The sequence below is a fragment of the Delphinus delphis genome, chromosome 12 (assembly GCF_949987515.2).
Source record: "Delphinus delphis chromosome 12, mDelDel1.2, whole genome shotgun sequence".
In the NCBI taxonomy this organism is placed as follows: domain Eukaryota; kingdom Metazoa; phylum Chordata; class Mammalia; order Artiodactyla; family Delphinidae; genus Delphinus; species Delphinus delphis.
The window spans coordinates 15,640,451-15,654,627 of record NC_082694.2 but is presented as its reverse complement, the minus strand read 5'-3'; the positions used below and the strand labels follow the sequence as shown (position 1 = coordinate 15,654,627).

At 43.3% G+C, this 14,177-nt stretch overlaps 1 protein-coding gene across 1 annotated transcript; it reads left to right on the top strand.

Moving 5' to 3' along the window:
* Positions 1–5,547: 5,547 nt before the first annotated feature.
* MAT2A (methionine adenosyltransferase 2A) lies at positions 5,548–12,233 on the top strand. Its single transcript, XM_060027433.1, has 9 exons — positions 5,548–5,679; positions 7,916–7,993; positions 8,089–8,211; positions 8,505–8,617; positions 8,705–8,848; positions 9,028–9,246; positions 9,461–9,643; positions 9,795–9,928; positions 10,600–12,233. Exons 1-9 carry the CDS (start codon positions 5,589–5,591, stop codon positions 10,700–10,702), a joined length of 1,188 nt encoding a protein of 395 aa, XP_059883416.1. The 5' UTR covers positions 5,548–5,588; the 3' UTR covers positions 10,703–12,233.
* The last annotated feature ends 1,944 nt before the right edge of the window (positions 12,234–14,177 follow it).

The following is a 14,177-nucleotide window of genomic DNA, read 5'->3' as shown; positions in this document are numbered from 1 at the left end:
CAGCAGAATTTTATAGTAGTGTAATATATTTTATATTTTATCTTGCAAGTCTTTTATTGATCACCCTATCACCTATTCTGGACCAAAATATGCATATAAATTGAAATACATATATCAGAAAATGTTTATTATAACTATAAGTCTCTTAAGAGTTAGCAAAATTTCCTTTGGCTTGACTTACTAATAATCAGTAAATGACTGATCAAAATAAATATATTCTAATTTTTTATAATTATCAATCAAAAAAGGAAAAACATATAAACACACGTGTGTGTATGTATGCTAGTTTAAAATCCATGAAAGAATATTACTTATTGCTAGAAAGAGACAGGGTTCGTTACTGATCTATTTTTCATTTTTATAGGTATAAGCACTGAGCAACCTTGTTTATATAAATAAGTAAATAGTTAGGGAAGGGACTTTGTTAGAGCAATTTTACTAAATGTCTTTAACTCTTTCTGAGTTAAATGCCCCAAAACAACAAACAATCAAAAGCCACATAAGGATCAATCATCAGAAAAACGAAAGCTCCACTAAAGGCCAAACTAATGGGGGAGCTAGAGACGGAGCTTCCTGTTCTTTAGATTCCTGCTTCTACCCTCCCCTCCTCCACACGTCTTGTTTTTCCCAAACTCACTGTACAAATGAATTAATTCATTTCCCTATCAATGAGGTTAAGTATCATTTCGTACGTTTGCATTTCCTCCTGGGTGAATTGCTCACTTACACTCTTTTTCCTAGTTTTCATGGGCTGTTTGTCATTTTCCCATCAATTGGTACTAAGCCTTTGTCTGTCATGTGTATTGCAAATGTTTTCTTCTATTGTTTGTCTTTTACTTGCACAGTAATTTTTCATTTTTATGTAGTTAAGTCTATCAGTCTTTTTTTTCCTTTGTGGTTTCTAGATATTCTCCTACCCTTCTCATACTTCTCACGGGAAGTTTTGACAGCCATTTGGAAAGTAATCTGACTGTAACTACTAACGTAAAAATGTACATATCCTTTGTCTCAGCAATCCCACTTTGAGACATCTCTTCCACAAAAATAAAAACACTGCTTCACAAAAGTATATGTACAAAGATGTTACCTTCATCAGCATTGTGCGTATGGCAAAAATGAGAAACAACTTGAATACCAACCATTAAGGCAACAGCTGAATGAACTGTATGGAGTCACAATATAGTATGTTTTACTGTTATTAAAAAGAATGATTTTGCAGAACAATGTGAATGTTCTTAATGTCACAGAACTTTAAAATGGTAAATGTTATGTTTATTTTATCAGAATTTTTTAAAAGAGAAAAAAAATAGAATGATTTCTATCGCTATATAGTGTCCTGGAGAAATGGCCATGAAAATTGTTAAGAGAAAAATCCATGTTTCAGGTAAATGTGTGTGTGTGTGCGTGCGCGTGCATGTTTATAGAAAAAGGTATGGGAGGATACAAACCAAATTTTATGGTTAATTACCTCAGGGAGTGTGAAGTATCTATCCTATGACTTGTAGCAAGGAACATGAATTTAGAGCTCAGATCCAATTTCAAGTCCACTACTGATTTGGTGTGTGACCTGGGAGAATTACATGTTAGTTCCTTCATGTATAAAATAGGAAGAGAAATAATATATGCCTCACTGGAATTGTTGTGAGGCACAGATATTAGAAAAGTGCCTGTCACGATAAATTATAGATGTCATCATCATTATATTATTGTCTCCTTCAGTGTCTTCTTCATTGTACCCTATGCATTCTTCCATCCCTCTCTACCTACTGGGATTGTTAAAAGATCTGATTATCAGGAGAGAAAAACAGAGAAACAAAAACAGATTACAAGAAGCCTAACACTGAGGGGATTCACATAGTACTTGTTTCAGAACCCGCTAGAGCTAGTTTGCTTCTGAGGCCATGTCTGAGCTTTGGCCCTAAAGAACTGGCACAATTTTGGAGACGTCTGGCCCAGATTTCTTTCTTCTTGTCCTGTCATCACATAGAAGGCAGTCTGGAAAGCTTAGGAGCTCTCTTCTCAACAGCTCCACACTTTACTATTGCTTTTTGATATACCTAGTGTCATCTCCCTCTGTTTTCCTGTCAAATCAACAGCTTCTTGCACTGCACATGCTTTCTCTTACTTACTGGTACTCTCTCCTTAACTGGCAGATGGATAAGACCTGGAGTCATCATATTTGCTGAGTCCCACACACCAGTTTATCCAATACCAACCTTGCCTCTTTCATGGAACTACTGCCACATTAATGTTCTTTGGTTTGAGATCCGGAGGCTTTAGGCGATTCGATTTTTTCTATGTGTTTTGCAACATTTCACATTCAACAAATCTCATTCATGTTAAATATGAAATAAACCAATAACTCCTCCTAGTTTATTTCAGCCTTAGGGCACTAATGTATGGAATCAGATACCTCATTCCTCTCAGAACAGGATGACGATGAGCTTCCCTGTTAGGAAAGAGCTCTCGGGGTTATAAATTATAACGCTGGTGACTAAAACAACGCGGTGGCTCTTTTCATTGATTTTACATGATCCCCAGGGTTTCTCATTTCTCCACTTCTTTGTGCCACCCCTTATATTTACTCATCCTTTCTTTGTGTCTCTTTCCCTTTCTCCCTCTCTTCTCTCTCCCTCTCCTCCAACAAACATTCTTAAGCACCTTCTGTGTGTCAGGCTCTCAGCAACAAAGCCTGAGCAAAACGGACCACCTTCTTATTGTCATGGAGCTTACAAATCTAATTGGGAGTTGAGACATTCATCAAATAATCACCAAATCTGTATTTCAAAGAGCACTGAGTGCCATGTAGAAAAACACAGGACCCTGTGAGAAATCTGTGTAGGTGAAGTTTCATCCAGAAAGAGGCAGCTGAAGGCTACATCCAGGAAGTGGCAGCTGAGCTGGGTGGGAAGGATGGGGAGGAATTAGCCAGGCATCTCCCCTCATTTAGAGCTATGGGTGGGCAGAGACCAAGACTGTCATGGCACCAATACTGGGTCTGCTTGACAGAAACGCTTGTAAATATTTGTGGGAGGAAGGGACAATGCGAAACATATAAATCAATGAAAATGTGCTTTGTTTTGAGCATAATCGATTAAGAAATTTAACTGTTAATAGTTAAAAGAATGCAAAGTAGAAGACAAAAAGGAGAGAGTGGCACAAGATGAGGTTAAAGAAGTAGCAGCCAAATCACACTGAGGCCTTTAAGGCTATGTAGGGATTTTGGTCTTTATTCTAACAGCATTGGAAGCCACCGAAGGGTTATTTTTTACAGCTAACTATTATGTGCTAGATACTGTGCTAAAGACTTTGCTTGCATGATTTTGTTTAATTCTTGATGCAATCCTATGAGAGTATGATTATTACCCCAATTTTACAGACTGAGGACCCTGAGGAGTAGAGAGGGTTAGCTGTTTGCTCAACACTGTTAATAAGTGGCAGAGGCTTGACTCCAAAACCCCTACCCTTAACCATTAAATTACGTATGCTAAGAACAAGAATGAGTAGGTAAGCAAGTATGAACAGCTGATTCTAATCTCCTGGCAGGAACAACCCCATGTGGAGTTGTTAGCATAGGGGTATCAGGGTTTAATGACCTAATCATTGAATTTAATCTCCTTGCTCTGACTCCATATTAATCAAATAACTTTACATTCTAGCTTCCCCTATAGATTTTTCTGCTGGAAGATAATGCACTGAGCAGCCTACACATGAAATTTGTTTCAGTTGGGAATTTTATTCCACATTGTAAGTTAACAAATTGGCATTCTGCTTAAAAAAAAAAAGTGAACTACTCTAGAACAAACAAGAAATGATTAACGTCTTACACAGTTATTTTTCCATAAGTTAGTTTGAAAAACAGAAACAAATATAAACATCTATATTGTCTCTTTTGTGATTTAGCCTTTTCTTGTTCCCTGCTTTGAAGGACCATGGATGTGGTCATAAAGTCTAGAGATGGGCCCTTTCATAACGTTCTTTGTGAAAGCCCCAAGCACAGCCCAAGTGCTTCCATTGTTTCCCAATCAGCAAACCCACCTTTCCTCCCGCAAGCCGCGGAGAGGATTGTTCTTCCGAATTCACCTAATTCTCTGAGCGGTAAGCAGCTGGAGGCTGCTGCGAGGGGTCTTATTCATCTCCCCAGGGTAACGTGCATCCTATCCTAGGAGCAGGCGGTCTCCTAATAACATCATTAAACCCGAAGTTCATGCGCTCGGGGCCACCGCGACAGCAGCAGCCCCCCGGCCCCGGCCCTGCACCAAGTCCGAAGCCCCTGTGCGGGACGGAAGTGACACCGGCCCACCCGCCACTTGTGGGCTCCTTCCAAACGGAGAGCCATGAAATCGGTCCCCGACTCCCGGCTCCTCGTTGGCTCAAGTTTGGTTTTGTTCTTTTCCCTTCTTTCCCTATAATTCCTTTAAATGGGCAAACCTGGCACAAACGCAGGTGGACATTTTAAAGTGAAAGCTTCAGGAAACAGACCATCACCTTGTCAAGAGATCTGCTGAATCACATACAAGGGCGTAAACGGGGCTCCCCCACCCCAATATTCAACAGTCTCTTGAACAGAAGACTGAAATCATACTCTAAACATCGACTTTTTTCCTCCTCCAAGAGAGTAAAGTCAGCAAATGCAAGGTGAGCCTTGTGAGCTGCCTCCTTTCTTGGAGAAAAGGCTGGAGCCAAGGGGCCGAGCGCGGCCTCCACCGTAGGGTCCACAAAGAGTGAGGGCCTCTCTCAGAAACTGTAGCGCTGGGGGCGGAAGGGGGACGGCAATCGTTGAAATCGATGACAGAACTCTCTTTATTCCGCTTTTCGGCCATTTTCACCACAGAACCATTAACCAAGAAATTGCCAGCAACTAGACGGCCCCCCGCAGGGCTGCCAGCCGCCGGCTGCGCTCAGGGCGAGGATGCACAAGGCCGTGCGAAGGATCGTACGCTGACCAGCCAAGATGGCCACTTTCACGTGGCTGTGGGCCACTGGCTCCCTGTCACCCGGGCATCCCCAGGCAGGGCAGCCGGAAAGACCCTCGGGGAGAGCCAGAGGACAAAACCCCCGACGATTCCCGCTGCCCCCGCTGGGGGACGCGACCTAGCGGCCAGGTAGCCCGGCCAACGGTCGGAAGGGAGGTGCCATTGTCACAGCACAGGGGAGCAGGCCCATAAAGCCCTTGTCTCTCTTCCTCCCACGTCGAACACGGAAGCATACAACGACCCAGTATATTGCCTTTCCCCTCACTCCTTATTAGTGCTTAAGATGGCGAATATTCGCGAGAGGGGCGCGTTACCTCCGCTCCCTTCCCCCTGCCTGGCAGAATGGTTCGGTCGAACTCCCCTCGGTGCACCGCCCCTTCCCCTCCCCCGTCCCCGCGCGAGTGGCGCATTGGCGCGCGGCGCCGAGGGGCGGGGCCCGAGCCGGGCGCGCGCGGGCGCCGTGTATAAATAGTAGGCCGCGCTGCCCGCCGCCTCGTTTGCTCCGCGCCGCCCGCTCGAGCTGACAAGAACGCGGTCTTTTGCTAGCGCGTTTCGCACTTGTCGGCTCGCCGCTTTTTTTCCTCAACGCCACTTTCACTCACCGCCACCACCATGAACGGGCAGCTCAACGGCTTCCACGACGCGTTCATCGAGGAGGGCACGTTCCTCTTCACCTCCGAGTCTGTGGGGGAAGGCCACCCAGGTGAGGTGACGGGGCCTGAAGCGAAGCGAGGGGCGGGGCGCGGGGTCGGGACTGGCCGGCAGAATCCGCCGGCCGCGGTGCCCAAGCCGGTGGCCCTCTCCCGGCTGCTGGTGGAAAGAGCGGCGGCCGCGCGCCTTCCTCGTGGCGCTGCCGCTGCCGAGCGCGTGGCCGCCGCCCCCCCTTCCTCTCTCCTCCCCTCCCATCCGGCCGCGCGCCCCGGCATGCGGAAGATTCCAGAAAACGAGAAGGGCGGGGGCCGTGGCCGCTCGTGTTCTAGCCGGGGAGGGCACTAGTTCCTTCTCCCCGCCCTGCGGTCCGAGCCACCTCGAGTGGGCGGCCCGCCTCGCGTGCTCGCGTCCGGCCCGCGAGAGCGCGCGCCCCGCATTGCAGCCTCAACCACGTGTTTGCCGCATGTGGCTTCTGGGCGAGGGAGCCGGCTGGTTTGCAGAGCGTGGCCCGGGGCACCGGGCCTCCGCTCTTCCCGTTAATTCTTTGGCTACACCGAAGAATGCGACATGTCCTTAGCCGGTATATGGCCTCGCGTCAAGGTGACAGCCTCCAACTAAATATAGTGCTTGTCGGAGGAGGCATTCCTTATTTGGATCGTGCGTGAAAAGGATAGGAAGCATGAATTAAGTGTATGGCGCCATTGCGTTGGGGCTGTCTGTTAGGCAAGGTTTTTACTCCATATATCATCCTCCGGGCTTTGTCCACCGGTCCGCCATTATGGCGATCAATTTACACGTGAACGAATGAAGCTATTTCAAGGAACTTTCGATCCCAGCCTGAAAACCTCACCTAGTGAAGATCGTTATTCTAATAGACGGGTCCAGCCCTTTCTTGGGATGACCACAATGACAGATGCCTCGTCTGTTGGTTTAAGGATCCATTTCCCTCTAGCAAGCTTACTGTGCCTATGATGAAATCCCACGAGCAACCTAGTGGTAGAGGAGAGGACAAACCCCGAGATCCTGATGAGTGAAGGTCAGGTGTGGTGTGGGTGGTTTTGTTTGTTTTCCCCCAGCGCTGAGAACTGCACTGTGTATTTGAACCGCCTTTTATTAACTTAAAGCTGCAGGCATTTGTAAATGTTTAGATTGTCCTGGGCCTCTGACTGGACTGCGGTACACATTTTGCTTAAGTTTTTTTTAGATGGTTATAGAAAATTTAGGAAAGTGATATTCGGGGTTTTTTTCTGTTCTCCTGATTTTTAATAGAGGGCAGTACAGTGAGGGGAAGATCAGCAAGGATTCAGAATACATTTGGGGATTTTCCAGTCTATTCGGCTCTTGTTCCTGGATTACTCTTAACACAAAATCAAATGCCGTTTTATTCCCTTTGTTCATGAAGTGTCGTTGCTTTCATCATTTAACTCTGACTTTATTTCTCACTGCCCTAATTGGCGTTCCTTAGAATCAGGGAGAGACTGATAAACGGTTCACCTTTCTGGTTGGTTAGATTTATAATGAAAAATTTAAATTCGGGGGATAAGATGTAAGTACCATTGTCTTTGAAAATTAATGCTGTGAAGGTAAATGTTCCTTGCTTTGCTTTTGAATGGAAGATAAAACACTTTCTACTTACTTCCATTTAATCAATCTCCATTATGTGGCTATCCTGTTTAACAATAGAAATTGTTTTTGCCTAGGAACTTAATTTTTCAAAATGTCTGATATACTTTAAAGATGGGACTGAAGTCCTTGTAAAGGTGTAAAGTGCATATACTGCAATGAGCTTAAATGTATTAAACATGCTGGGTGTTCTGCTGGCTTATCTGAATTGGTGATCTGTGGTACAGCTATATGAAGAACAAGGTGTCAAGTTAGGAAACATGTAGCACTATATCCAGCATTTATTCTTCAGGGAAATGGTTTCTGCGAAAGCAGTATAGCGGTTAAGATCTCCATACTTGGAATGTCGCTGAAAATGTACACTTGAAAATGGTTAAATTGGTAAATTTTATGCTGTATAGGTTTTGCCACAATTTTGGTGGGGGGAGGGTGCCCTGCCAAGCGGCCTTCAGGATCTTAGTTCCCTGACCAAGGATTGAACCCATGACCCCTGCAGTGGAAGCACGAAGTCCTAACCACTGGACTGCCAGGGAATTCGTGCCACAGTTTTTTTAAAAGAAAACACAGAGATCTTCCCAGCTGTAGTTATAGGGGAAGGGGGCATGACATACATGACATTATCAGTGAATTAAAGAAATTAAGCCAGGAATTTTTTTCTTCCCCAGATAAGATTTGTGACCAGATTAGTGATGCTGTTCTTGATGCCCACCTTCAGCAGGACCCTGATGCCAAAGTGGCTTGTGGTAGGTTCAGAACACTGCTTTATCACCTGATGAAAAGGTAGCATGAAAATTACTTCATAAAAGTGATGTTTGACTGTGAACCTCTCTTTTACTAGAAACTGTTGCTAAAACTGGAATGATCCTTCTTGCTGGGGAAATTACGTCCAGAGCTGCTGTTGACTACCAGAAAGTGGTTCGTGAAACCATTAAGCACATTGGATATGATGATTCTTCCAAAGGTGTGTTTTAATGAGTGGGCTTTCTAACCTCATTTTTCCAGGTATTTTTTTTCAGTCCTCTCTAGCTATATCTTCTAGAGTGTTCCTGGGAATATTTAATTCTGCTTGTATATTTTTAGTGTTTTTGTTCCAGCCCTATTCTTTAAAAGTACTAAGTTTTAGGTATATTTGATTTCTCTAGCAGCATTTAGAATTCCAGATAATTTTAAAATGACAAATTTATTTTGTCGTAAATACAAAGTATTGCTATGGCCCTTTAAAAACAAACCAAAAAAACATCGTTTTGTTTATAGGGTTTGACTACAAGACTTGTAACGTGCTAGTGGCCTTGGAGCAACAGTCACCAGATATTGCTCAAGGTGTTCATCTTGATCGGAATGAGGAAGACATTGGTGCAGGAGACCAGGTATCTTGGTAGACATCTGTTTGCATCTCTTCTAACATTAAATTCTAAAGCTTGGATTGATTGCATTGGTAACTTTTCCTTTTTTAGGGTTTGATGTTTGGTTATGCCACTGATGAAACAGAGGAATGTATGCCATTAACCATTGTCTTAGCACACAAGCTCAATGCCAAACTGGCTGAACTACGCCGGAATGGCACTTTGCCTTGGTTACGCCCAGATTCTAAAACTCAAGTAAGTGACGAGTGTCAAAACTACACACATTACATTGGCACAGGACTTCAGTAAGGTGCTTTGATTAAAGCTAAGAGAAGAATATGGTTTGTTCTCCGTATTGTAATGTAGGGTAGAGAATCAGGAACAAAGCTATTGTTTAATAGATTGATGTTCTGATGATCTGTTTCACTTTCAAGGTGACTGTGCAGTATATGCAGGACCGAGGTGCTGTGCTTCCCATCAGAGTCCACACAATTGTTATATCTGTTCAGCATGATGAAGAAGTTTGTCTAGATGAGATGAGGGATGCCCTAAAGGAGAAAGTCATCAAAGCCGTTGTACCTGCAAAGTATCTTGATGAGGATACAATCTATCATCTGCAGCCAAGTGGCAGATTTGTTATTGGTGGGCCTCAGGTAAGGTCTTACAATGTCAATTCAGTTGCTTTTTTGGGTCTTCTGTTACTTGCTAAAATTTGGCTACTTCCACCTTTTTCCTAGGGTTTTTGAAGCCTACCTGTGCCTCTTCTGAGGATATTTGCCAAGTGATATTGAATAACCATTTAACAAGCCTGATCTAGAACCACTGGAAAGGATTAGGCATAAAGTAACTTAAATCCTATAATTTCAGGGTGATGCTGGTTTGACTGGCCGGAAAATCATTGTGGACACTTACGGTGGTTGGGGAGCTCATGGAGGAGGTGCCTTTTCAGGAAAGGATTATACCAAGGTGGACCGTTCAGCTGCTTATGCTGCTCGTTGGGTGGCAAAATCCCTTGTTAAAGGAGGTCTGTGCAGAAGGGTTCTTGTTCAGGTATATACTTCTATATAACTGGGTTGACTAAAAGGCATGTAAGCGGGAGGGCATTTAGCAGTTATCTACTTGTCTTTTTTTGATACCAGTGTATTACACAAGTATGTGGGTCTTTTGATCACTGACTCTTGCGACATTTAAATTCTTTTAGGTCTCTTATGCTATTGGAGTATCTCATCCATTGTCTATCTCCATTTTCCATTATGGCACCTCTCAGAAGAGTGAGAGAGAGCTATTAGAGATTGTGAAGAAGAATTTTGACCTCCGCCCTGGGGTCATTGTCAGGTAAAGATGGTAAAGACTATTGCTAGTGAAAAACGTTGAGGGTGTGGGTGTGTATGTATATATACTTGATATATTCAAATCTGAGAAAGTGAAGGTGTGAAGGAAGACTGGAGTGGGGAAACATGGTAATTCCTAGAATGTGTTGATGTCATTTTTAAATTGCCGTCAGTAAAGGCTTAAATTATTAGGAAAACTCTAAAATTACAGTGCTGCATGGCTGAGACTAACCACCCTAGAAAGTCCTCCACATTTGATATAGGCTTTGTGCTCCTGTTACCTAAGGGATGTTTACTTAAAAGAAATTTTAGTACAGATGAATGGGCATGGCTGTTACAAAGAAAATAACCATGGTAGGGTGTGGGCATGGGACCTCGGTAAGTATTCCATGATTTTAGATGAGCTTTTGACACTTGCAATGTCTCAGAATAATGACAAGTTTTCATATTTGTTGAGCCAGGGACGGAAAAACAAGAACTATAGTTACTAATAAGGACTGTGCAAGGAGTTTGGACACCAGGGAAGTAACAAACACTTTTGCCACAAACTTCTTTCCTAGCATACCCCAGAGAACTGAACTCATTTGCCAGAAGTCTTGAAAATGAGTCTTGCTGATTGTTTTGCTTTAATTTAATTGAATGCTACATATTAAGTTACGGACTTGTATATTCCAGGGATCTGGATCTGAAGAAGCCAATTTATCAGAGGACTGCAGCCTATGGCCACTTTGGTAGGGACAGCTTCCCATGGGAAGTGCCCAAAAAGCTTAAATATTGAAAGTGTTAGCCTTTTTTCCCCAGACTTGTTGGCGTAGGCTACAGAGAAGCCTTCAAGCTCTGAGGGAAAGGGCCCTTCTTCCTAAATTTTCCTGTCCTCTTTCAGCTCCTGATCAGTTGCAGTCACTCTAGTCAATGACATGAATTTTAGCTTGTGTGGGGGACTGTAAGTTGGGCTTGCTATTCTGTCCCTAGGTGTTTTGTTCACCATTATAATGAATTTAGTGAGCATAGGTGATCCATGTAACTGCCTAGAAACAAACCAACAGCACTGTAGTAAACAATGCTTTGAAATTGAACCTTTGTGCCCTATCACCCAGCCTTCTAAAATCCTAATTGCATTGACTTTCCCACCAAATGCTGAAAATGTCCTTGTAACGTGCACGTAAAGTACTTGTAGTTCCATTATAGCCTCTGTCTGGCAATGCCACAGCCCTGTCAGCATGAATTTGTAATGTCTTGAGCTCTATTATGAATGTGAAGCCTTCCCTTATCCTCCCTTTAACTTGATCCATTTCTAATTATGTAGCTCTTTGTCAGGGAGTGTTCTCTATCCAATCATTCTTGCATGTAACGCAAGTTCCAGTTGGAGCTCTAGCCTGACATGAGAAAGGAAAAAAAAAAAAGGCAGTTACCATTAAACCATCTCCCTGGTGCTTATGCTCTTAATTGCCATCTCTTAAACAGCACCAAATCAAAATCTCTCCACTTTTCAGCTGTCTTTTGGAGGACGTACGTAATAAGGTTTTTATTTAGTAAATCAATCCTATGCATGGTTTCAGCACTAGCCAAACCACCAACTCCTAGCTCTAGAAAAACAGGCACTTGGCACCCTTGTGATGTCATACAAAGAAGTCACAGGGCTGTACCTGAGGGTCTGTAGGTTGCACACTTTGGTACCAGATAACTTTTTTTTTCTTTATAAGAAAGACTGAGCACTCCACACTGCACAATAAGTCCTCCCAGGGTTTTAACTTTGTTTTGTTTTCAAAACCAGGTCCAATGAGCTTTCTGAACAGCTGGTGTAGCTACAGAGAAACCAGCTTCCTTCAGAGAGCAGTGCTTTTGGCGGGGAGGAGGAAATCCCTTCATACTTGAACATTTTCTAATTGCTTATTTATTGTATTCTGGGGTATGGCGTAAGTACAGAGAAGCCATCACCTCAGATGGCAGCTTTTAAATTTTTTTTTTTTTTTTTTTTTTTTTCCTCAACACCATGATTCCTTTAACATGTTTCCAGCATTCCCAGGTAGGCCAAGGTGTCCTACAGAAAAACCTTGGGTTAGACCTACAGGGGTTCTGGCTGGTGTTAACAGAAGGGAGGGCAGAGCTGGTGCAGCTGGCCATGGAGAAAGCTGACTTGGCTGGTGTGGTACAGAGAAGCCAGCTTGTTTACATGCTTATTCCATGACTGCTTGCCCTAAGCAGAAAGTGCCTTTCAGCATCTATTTTTGGAGGTTTATTACGTATGTCTGGTTCTCAATTCCAACAGTTTAATGAAGATCTAAATAAAATGCTAGGTTCTACCTTAACCTGTGTCCATTATTCTTTTAAGTGTTTTGGTATGAATATGAATTGAACATACTTTTTAACCCTGAATAATCGTAATCCCACCCATGGTTTAGGGAAATCACTTCAATCCTGACTGCAAGCAGTTTGTAAATCATATCCCTTGCACTAAGGAAGTTCAAGGTTTGATCTCAGTTTGTCTAGCACTGCCTTTTTTGGCCAATACACTGGGCAAAATTCACAGCTCCTTATTACAGCAGCCAGATCTACACCATCAGCAGTGTTTTAAATTATCTAAGGTTAAGGGCATAAAAACCATTAACGTGAGTGTAATGTGGAAGGAGTGATAATGTTCACTTTAGAAAATTTAAGCCAATTTTCATCTTTTTGAAAATGTAGAAAGTTTATTTAATGCCTTAAGTTTCCCGTTTATATAAACAGGTGTTAAAGGCTGCAAGTTACATGTTCAGTACATACTACAGTTTGAAAAGGGTTTTTAAACAGTGGTGAGAGAAAAGCTTATTCTAAAATTGTAGAAGGTTCATCAGCCAGAGCTTGGACCATCCTTCCTTAAGCCTAGCAGCCACTCGGCACATGTTCATACCAGCACGTATGAGATCACGTGGTTCAAACACTTCACTGTGCTCTGCTGTTGCAGACGTGAGGCCCAAGGAATGCTTATACCTGGTTGCCTGGAGGCTTAGAAGTTTAGAAACATTTGGGAGGGAAGGCAAGGTTAAATCTTCTGACCTGCTCTGAAACTTGAGAAGTTCAACTTTGCATGACATTGAAAAACTCCAGAAAAAGTTTCAAGAAGCCTTTAGATCACTGCATTGCTATCTGAAGATAAGTTAACCATCTTGACCAAATGGGATGAGGATGAGTACATGCCTGTAGGCTGGTGAAGTGATACCAGAGAGAGAACTGCTTTGAGGTTCGGTTCAATATTTATTTACTAGGATGACCACTGCTTTCAAGGAGTTTGCAGACTAAAGAGTGACCTTCAAGGTGGCTTGTCCTCTACCTAGCCGCGGGGTGGAGGTGGGGATTAACCAGCTGAGGGAGGAGAGTAGAAGCAAAGGCAAGAAACAGCAAGGGGTGAAGTGATTACAGCTGAGAATCAAAAGCATAAAGTGTTGTTAATAGAAGGAAATGTCCTATTTCATGTTTAAGTTGAAAATCATACTTTTCTACAGAGTTTCAAGGGGGATGACACTGGTCAGGGACAGAAGATCTAAATGCTCGGGGTAGGATGCAAAGCCTTCTGGCGAAAAGGACATTAATTACCAGGGCCTGAATACTGAAATCTGAATAACCCAGATTTTCACCAGTGAACAGCTTTTCTTAACCAGTATTAGACTAGCACCTTTCTTCATCCCACCCCAACATTTTCATTTGGAAAACGAGACAGGTTGCAGGAAAGCAGCATCCTTGCCTGTATTAAGAAAGATACTTTTTGCAGGAGTTTCCTTCTGAAGTGAAGAGTTTGTTTTTTTAACCAAGTAAAAAGGAGGCTGTGGGCAGCAGTTGTGGGAAAGGACGTGGTGCCAAGGTGTATCGTGTCGCTGAGATCTGCAAAAGGACTGAAAACCAGTGTTTCCCCCACATCGGTGCAAGATGCCCTGTGGCACAGCCATCACTGACCCACAAAATGCCTTGTATGAATCAGAGGGACTTACTGCCAGGCCCCACTTGGCCTCAGCTGGGTGCCCTTATTCAGCCCCAACCTGCACAACTACATGGCAGCCCTGCTCTGGTCTGTCCCTAACTGGATTCCAGTATAAAGGCTGAAAGAACAGAGGTGGTAGAGATGAATTCAATAGGTCCAAGAAGTAGGAGGCAGAATTAATTAATGGGACATGAAATCTCAAGAAATGTGAGGAAAAGAAGAGTCAAGGCTGATGACTCACAGATGGCTTGGTTAAAAAAAAAAAAGTTGCCATTCACTAATAAAGGAGACGCAAGTC

What these genes read in the sequence shown, in the direction of transcription:
- MAT2A (XM_060027433.1), top strand. Translation starts at nt 5,589, where the DNA reads ATGAACGGGCAGCTCAACGGCTTCCACGACGCGTTCATCGAGGAGGGC. An exon ending in TGTGGGGGAAGGCCACCCAG is followed by an intron (nt 5,680 to 7,915) that starts GTGAGGTGACGG and finishes TTTCTTCCCCAG; the next exon opens with ATAAGATTTGTGACCAGATT. An exon ending in ACATTGGTGCAGGAGACCAG is followed by an intron (nt 8,618 to 8,704) that starts GTATCTTGGTAG and finishes TTCCTTTTTTAG; the next exon opens with GGTTTGATGTTTGGTTATGC.